The 8,313-nt window shown below is 39.5% G+C and overlaps 1 protein-coding gene across 1 annotated transcript; it reads right to left on the bottom strand.

The window, feature by feature from the left end:
• Positions 1-238: 238 nt before the first annotated feature.
• LOC137723515 (uncharacterized) lies at positions 239-1,334 on the bottom strand. Its single transcript, XM_068462715.1, has 2 exons — positions 970-1,334; positions 239-643 (listed from the first exon to the last, which is right to left on the bottom strand). Exons 1-2 carry the CDS (start codon positions 1,291-1,293, stop codon positions 377-379), a joined length of 591 nt encoding a protein of 196 aa, XP_068318816.1. The 5' UTR covers positions 1,294-1,334; the 3' UTR covers positions 239-376.
• Between the last annotated feature and the right edge of the window lie 6,979 nt (positions 1,335-8,313).

Below are 8,313 nucleotides of genomic sequence, written 5' to 3'. Positions count from 1 at the left end.
TGGCCATGCTATAATGGTGAAAACCAAACCAAAAATAAACATGTTTCGTAAATCTCATCTGAATGCAAATAGCTGCCTTATTGATTTAGCTAGGAAATGCACTGATTGTCGCGCATACTTGTTATCCTAATCCATCATGCATCTTTTGGTGATTCAAAAGCAACATACTCATCGACTTAACAACACGAAACAGAAAGGTAGGAACCGATGTGTACTAAGAAGTCACTTCGTGCTACATTATTTAAGCAGGAACCAGATAACACATTGGTCCTCTAAGGGTTCACGACTTGGAAGGACAAACTATATTATGATAAACACTACACAACTAACTAAAGTAGGAAATGGATATTGAAATTTTCACAAGGAACAGAGTTGATCAGACCGTTTGTTTGCGCTCGAATCCAGTGCCAGGGTCCTCAGTGCTAGGAAAAACCTCTAGCCCTGTGACAACAGCAGATGGAGGGCCGCGGCGACACCTCTGCTCCATCTCTTTAACCGCATCAGGGTTCCCAGAAAGCAGTGTCTCCACAGACCCATCTCTCCGGTTCCGAACCCAACCTTTCAAGCCTAATTCGGTTGCATTCCCCACAGTCCAGTCCCTGTAAAACACACCCTGCACTCTGCCCTTTATCACCAACCTCACCTGTACACTCAAAACCCAAATTTCAAATCCCATAACGAAATAAAGAAAAAATTCATTGAGAAATGTAAATAAAGAAGAGCAATTTGAATTATGAAATGCAAAAGGATCAAATTTACATCGATATCGATAGATTATAAGATCCCATTGCTTTAAACTGATCAAACAAATGCTAACAACGATTAAAATCTAACATGGATCACTATAAATTAAGAGGCAATCATAACTGTAAACTGATGAACAAAATGCTAAAGATTTGAATTTTACATCGAGAGAAGTAAATTAACAGACACCCATTAATGTAAACTGATCCAAGAGCGAAGACGTACCGTTTTGGCGGAGGAGGACGACTGGGAGGAATCAGAGGCGGAGGCCTGGGGAGTGGTCATGAGGGGCAGAGAATGTCGAAGAGGAGGTGGACAAGGTCCGAGCAGAGAAGAAAGAGGAGGGCGAGGAAGAAGAGGAGGAAGGCAAAGCGAAAGAGGAGGACGAAGAGTAAGACGGTGAGAATTATGGAGATTGGGGACGACGAATCTAAGAGCAGGAACAGAAGCATTGGCTGAGTTATTGATTTGATTCCATTTATGTGGTGGATGTTTGTGGCTCCGAGAGGTGAGGAATCTCAGTAGCCTCCCTGAGATTGCTGATGCCATTCAATTTTCTTTGTATTTATGATGTCGACGCCAACACAATGTTTCTTCACTCTTCAGGAGGTTTCTGAATAATTCCCGTCCATTTTTGCTTCAAGTAGAGATGATGGGCCTATGAAGTTTGATGTCGTGGAACTCAAAGGCCCAATCCTAAGGTTCGAATTCAATGCAAAGTTTGTTGCTTCAGGCCCAGTTTACTTTCTCTAACTGTATTTCGCAATTTCTAAGGTGTGGATAGAGCTTTGCGGATGGTGCATGCGGAAGGAATGTGGACCGTGGAATTAAATTTGAATGGCTGAAAAATGAATCAATCAGAAAGGACTTAGTGTGAAACAAAGTTAAAAAAGACCTGAATTCAAAAAATTAGAAGCACCAGTCAAATTTTTTTTCTTCTCCTCTCAAAAATCTCCTTCTCACCCCGAGATCGTACTTATTCAAAGCTTGGGTAGCATTCGAAAACTTCGTTTCCGTTTCAAAACCCAATCAGAGTATTGGTGTGGTTGTTGTCCTTAGGCTTAGTGCAGTTTGACATTCAGCTATCTTTGGTTTGAGGGTTAGCAGTTGCTTACATAGGAAAAATCCAGTGGTTCCTTGATTGGAGTGGGTTTAGAGTCGTTGCTTCCGCAAAAGTCAACGACGAACTTGATTCCAAAAACTAAATTTGAAATTTGGTGAGTTTGGAAATTTGCAACCCTAGAAAATAATTTAGTTATGTACGTAAAATTGTGTGTATTTTTTTAGGGTTTATGGTTAATTATGCAAGTGGGTTAATGAAATTAGTTGATGTGGAAGTCATCGGAAAATTTAGTGAGATGTAAGTTTATGAACTAGGGTTGACAAGTTGTGTACAAGATATATGTGCTTCAGTTTGTTTTGTTGAATTTATATTGTTCACTTGGGAATGATTTTTGTCGATAAATCTTTGTTAATTTTATTAATTAATTTGTTATTTCTTAACTCATGAAAGTAAGTTCATAGTAGATGTATAGCTATGAGAATTTGTTGACAGGATGTGTCAAGTAGATGTATAGATATGATAATTCGTTGACAGGTTGTGTCAAGGATAAACATTGTTGTATTTGGTTGTTATCAGAGTGTATGTTGTTCAATTTGGTTGTGATGAATGGTTGTATTGTTATGTGCACAGGAGATGGCAAATGAGGGGGTTGAACCCGCAACAAAACAAGAAGAATCTTATAGAGGAAAGGTTAACAACCTTTCTCAAGCTAGTCATGTCCTAGGAGTGTTGCGTCACAAGTTTAATGATGCATAACTTGTTGAATTTAGGGCCTCATGCTTTGGACACTTAGAGAGTTTCAATAGATTAGCCTTTAGTGGGCAACTTGCATGAATTGTCAATCCGTAAAGTGGCAAATCAGGGGGTGAAGGACCTAGATGGACTTACATATTTAATAGGTTGTGAGGTCACTAGGTTCACGAAGAAGGACTTTTACCTCATTACGGGGCTTCGTTGTGATGAACCCTATGATCTACAGGTTGTTGTTAACTAAGTGAAGAGAGTAGCAAGGGTAAGGGTAAAGGTAAGGTTGTGAAGGGTAAGGGTAAAGTGAAGACCGCCCCCAAGGGTAAGGGTAAAGGTAAGTTTGGTTTCAGTGACATGTGTTGAGCTTGAAATGGTGTTTAAACAATCCGAGGATAAGGATGATGCATTGAAACTAGGGCTAGTTTACTTCGTCGAGGGTGTGCTGATAGGGGCGAAGAGAAATGTGAGTATGAACCTAGAGTACTTAGACCTCGTAGAGGACATGGATAGGTTCAACACTTATTCTTGGGGTGCGATATCATTCAAACAAGTATAGGACAACCCTTGCTTTGCTGCTGCTATGAGAGGGGGATAAAGAAAGGATGGTGATGCGGAAGGACATGAGGAGGATGAAGAGGAACAAGTAAGGGGAAGTAAGAGGAGGCAGAGATCTGGATGGGGCTGCAAAGGGTTTAGTTATGCCTTTTCAGGTACAATTTGTTAGTTTGATTGAGTAGTAATAAGGGTCAAATTGTTGTGATTGTGATGAGCACTAATACGTGCAGGTGTGGGCATATGAAAAAAATTGAGCAACTAGAGAAGCCACTACCTTATTGCAAGATGACTGATCCGGCAACCATCCCAAGAATTCTTCAGTGTTCGACAACAAATAAGTAGCCAATCCATGAACAAGTCCAGATGTACATAACTGAGAGCCGAGAGGTATGACCTTGTTTCAAAAGTTATTGTGGAGCTATTTTAATATATGTTTAAAGCCTAATGAATGTTTATAAGTGTTTATGAATACATGTTTTCAGAAATGTACATACCTAAGAATAAAGATGTATGACCTTATTTGAAAAGTTATTAACTTATGAGGACTTGTGAAGATATTTGAATATTTGTGTGAAGAATGGTGAACCTTTTTGTATGTTTATGAAAGCTTGTTTGCAGAAATGTAATTCTGATGACTGGCGATAAATGGCAGGTGGTGGGATTCGAAAAATAGTGCCCACTGAAGCGGAGAAGAACTCAGGCTACTGGACATGGGGTGATGATGCTTATTTCGTGATGTTGGAAACCCTGAGTTCGGATGCAAATGATGTCGGCTAGCTTAAAGCACAAATTAAGGAGTTAAATGTGGCAGTGGGGCGTTTGTCCTGTAAGAAGGATATTTTTCAGAGAAATGTGTCGAAGAAGGTGGAAAAGTTGACGAAGGAGGTGAAGGCATGTAGGAGGGAAGTGAAGGGAAAAGAGAAAGAAGAAGAAGGAGAAAAGAGGAAGAAGAAGAAGAAGAAGAACGGGAAGTTAAAGAGTAGGAAGAAGAAGAAGAAGATAAGCAAGAGCAAGAAAAATAAGAAGAAAAACAAAAAGAAGAAGATGTAGATGATGATGATGAAGAGGGGAAAAAAGTAGGTAAAGAACGAGTAAAAGAAGAAAAAGATGGCAGTCAAAACTGTGGCGCTGTACGAAATGGTGTCCTTGAAAGAAAAGAAGAATTAAAAGGTGGTCAAAACGGGGGTGAAGAAGGTGAAGTGGGGGAAGCTGAGGGATCAAGAAAGAAGAAGGCTATGGTAGGTGTGGAGGAAGTGGGTTTTCAGGACCTTGTAGGGGCTGTTAATTTGGAATGTCTTGGAGATATGTGCAAAAATATACTTGCACTGGTCGGAGAAAGGATAACACACGACCACGTAGAAGTCCAAAGTTTTGATGATGATGTTGTTATTTACACACCCAAGGGTAAGCAAGTTGGAACGAAGAGGAAAGTCTGGTACATTAGGGCGGCGGCAAAGATTAGGGGCACCAAAGGGGGGCAAATAAGAAGATAAAAATGGTGCGTCACACGGAATTGACATTTGACGTGACAAAGTGTGAATAACTCCAAGACGGTAAGCCAAGGGAGCATGTTCTACAAAAGGGTGTGGCGTTTAAAGCAATCAACTCAGCTTACGTGGTCGAGGTGCTTCAGTATTTATATCAATTTCATAGATTAAAGAATGCCGGTAACAAGTAATTGATCATTGTGTTTTGCTTATGGTGCTTTGGAATTTATATGCAGTAAATGACTAGAATGATAACAGTAAATCTTTTTTTGTTTTGTTACATTGTTAGTCTAGTTGGAGAATATGATTGTTGGAGACACATACTTTATCCTTGACAAGGAAAGGTGGCTGTCAACCGATGTAAGTTCGTAAAACCTATTATTGATGTAGTGTTTCCACATTATTGGGATTGTATTGGTGTGAAAGTTTAATTACAAAATTTGTACTGTATCATATTCATTTGCAGCTATATCTCCTACGAAAGCATGTCCAAGAGGTTCGAATGGTTAGGGCAATGTTGAGCATCGACACAAATGATTGGTTCCTGGTAAAATATCCAACATAATCTGTGCTACTTATGTAAATATGTGCAATTGTTATGTTAAGTGTGATTTTGGGCAGTAGAATTGGTGTACATGCCTTTTACTTTATACTTTGATGGTGTACAAACCTACTGTGAGCATGACTACACTCAAATGAGAACTCAAAGAGTAACTAAAGGGCATAAACCCGAAATGTCCACTCCATTCTTACCTGTCATTTTGAAATGGTAAAGGGGGAAGAGGAGCCATTTTCTACATCTTGGCTGGTCGATGTTGAGAAGGTGTACATGCCCCTCAACCTTGATAACCATTAGGTTGCTATGGAGATGAACTTGAAAGCTTCGAGAATCATAGTGTATGCCTCCTTGAGATTAACAATGCACTCCCGGAAAGTGACAACAAAATTGGCTCCAATCTTCTATGTGTTGCTCGATGTCCTACAAAGCATGTTAATGGAGGTGAAGGAGGAACCTTGGCCCATCATTGTAAGTCAAAGGGCTCCACAACAAGATAACAAGTCAGTTAAAAATTTATTGAATTGTTAATTAAGTTAAATGATTGAATTGTGTGTGAATTGTGTCTAAAACTTGTTGGTGGCACAAGAGGGACTGTGGGATGTTCACTTTAAAAGTCATAGAGTTCTTATCTGGGGGCATTCCCCTCGTTCTTATTAAGTCGCAAAACATCCTTGCATTCCGATTAAGGATGGTAGTCGACATACTGCATGGGGTGCACAATGTGTAAGCAGCTTTCGATTATTCAATGGTTGTCGATGTAATCTTGTAGACTTGTAGTCGATAAAACAAGGAGTATTTTGTAGAATATATGGTGGTGTATATATTTTTACTTTGTTAACATAGGTTTCATTGCTTGGGCTGAATATAATATCTCACTCCTGGTTATTTGTTGTTATGGATCAGTTAAATGGAATTAATTTGAACTATAGTGTTTCAAACCACCCCTTATGTGTTGTGAATACTTTAGTACAAGATATGAATGTTTGTGATCAATGTTGTCTAAGAGCTTTGGAGTACTGTGAAACCCACTTCAACAAATAAGTTAGACAGTGAACTAGAATCGGACAAAGGGAATTAGAAAGTGAACTTCAATAATTTGGACAATTTTTTACTTGGTGTGGAAGAATGTATTGGGGTTGAGAATGCTTTCATTATCTCCTTCCAAATGATTTGTTGTTAGGGATAAGTGAAGTTTAATAATTTGAAAGAGAATTTTTGAAACAGCGTTCATGCTTTATGAATACTTGTGACAATACATGATTTGATACTTATTTCTTATGAAAGTGTGTGATGGAGTAATAGGAAAGGGTCATGCACAAATGATAGGTGATAGTGAAACTGAAAGTGACGAAATAAATTGTACAGTGCAATGCGATGTTTCCATCCCAACCAACACACTAAAAATAACCTTCGTAAACGCAAACATTTCAAACTTAAAACCAATTTAATTGGTTAAACATAAACATAAATTAATACATACTAAAATGAAGTGTACTCGTCCAACTGCCTGAACATTAATACATAAAAAAATGTCCAACATAAAAGACAAACTAAAACATTAATTAAAACATGCTAAAATTAAATTTAAACTGCTTAAATCCACTTGGCCACTTTATCACGTCATCCAGCGTCATCAATTATTTGCACCCATGCCATTACCAGCACTTGCACCTTTAACCTCACATTTACCCTCACTATCATCTTTACTGTCACCTTCATGCTCTCTTCTTCTTTTTCTCGAAGCCCAACTAATAGTCCTCTCTGAGTCGTCTGCACCCATCCTGGAATGTGCACCATCGATGACAACCCTTGGTGGTTGACCGAAGTAAACGATGAGGTCATTATCAAGGTCGCATAAAGTAGGTTCAGATCGTCGAAATCCTCTGACAACATGTTTGGCTTGTCACCGAACACCTTGTTCATCATAAATCAACTGGCATTCAACGCATTGACATCAAACCTTAAACAGACCCTCATAATTGAGGAAGGTTGGTAGCTCTTTGTCTCCATTCACGATAAAAACTCGTTTTAACGGGAGACGAACATCCACTTCCATTAACACCCTTATGGCCATTCCATTAAGGGACTTAATACAGGGGTCACGAAGCTTAAGAAGGTCGCTGATGGGTTTAGTGATAGTCGTCAACATGTTCAGCTCTCTTTCAAGATGTTCAACTCACTATATAGCATTAGTATTCGAGGGATTTTAACCTATACCCTCAAGTAAGATATAGAGTCTGATTCCCCAAAGTCTATCATCCACTTTGTAAGTTGAAGGTTTAGCCCCTCACAAACCATGGACGTCCCTCCACGACGTTTTCCAGTTCATTCTCATTGGTGAACTCCAATGCAAACCAACTCCAACCGAAATGGTAGACAAAGAAGGGATTTTTAGCAACTTCACCAAACAGCAAAGTTAGTTCTGTGTATGACCTCGGTGCCCTCGGGTTTCCCAATCTCCCCATCAAAACCTACCACTTCATATGCTCGATGTTCGTGGTGGAGACGACGTTGATGTCAACCATTATGACCCTTCTTTCAACTTTGAACGCGTAGTTGTCATAGCAAACGATAACTGGGCCTTCCCCCGGGTTAGGAAGTAGGAATGGGTTTGCCCATGAAGGAAGTTGGGGCATGGAGATTGATCGTCGTGGACAGGAAGAAGTTGTAGCGAAAGCCAAGTATAATGCCATTGCTGAAGCCAAACAGTAATATGTAGTTTGCAGGTTGCATTTTCAATAATGTTAGAGGAGTATTTGAGTTATGTGAAGACGGACAAATGTGACGACCAATAAATATAGGGTTATAATGACCTTTGAAAGAATACGAAAGGTCTGCATGCCAAAAAGTGGCAATCATGGCAGTTATTCCCATTCCCAACATGCGTGTTTTTTACGACGGCTTGCGAAATGTTATGACTGGAAAATCATAAACCATTGTGTGTGGGCCTATCATTGTGTTTGTTAAGAAACCCAACAATCTATGAAAAAAGACTTATTTCCATTGCTAACCGTGAGATTGACCATGTGGGTGGCTGAGATTCGCCCTCACATATTACCATACAATCTCACACACTCTGTCCCTCTACCATAATGTGGGACATTGATACCAATGTGGCCCCTTCAAGGTTTTCCACATGGAGTAAAATGTGTACTATT

Source organism: Pyrus communis, chromosome 17 (genome assembly GCF_963583255.1).
Source record: "Pyrus communis chromosome 17, drPyrComm1.1, whole genome shotgun sequence".
Lineage (NCBI taxonomy): Eukaryota > Viridiplantae > Streptophyta > Magnoliopsida > Rosales > Rosaceae > Pyrus > Pyrus communis.
Note: the sequence above shows the minus strand (reverse complement) of the source record. Positions and strands in the feature narration are given on the sequence as shown.

Coding starts and splice junctions, on each gene's coding strand:
- LOC137723515 (XM_068462715.1), bottom strand. CDS start 1,293: ATGGCATCAGCAATCTCAGGGAGGCTACTGAGATTCCTCACCTCTCGG. Junction 644..969: donor CGTCCTCCTCCGCCAAAACG/GTACGTCTTCGC, acceptor TTGAGTGTACAG/GTGAGGTTGGTGATAAAGGG.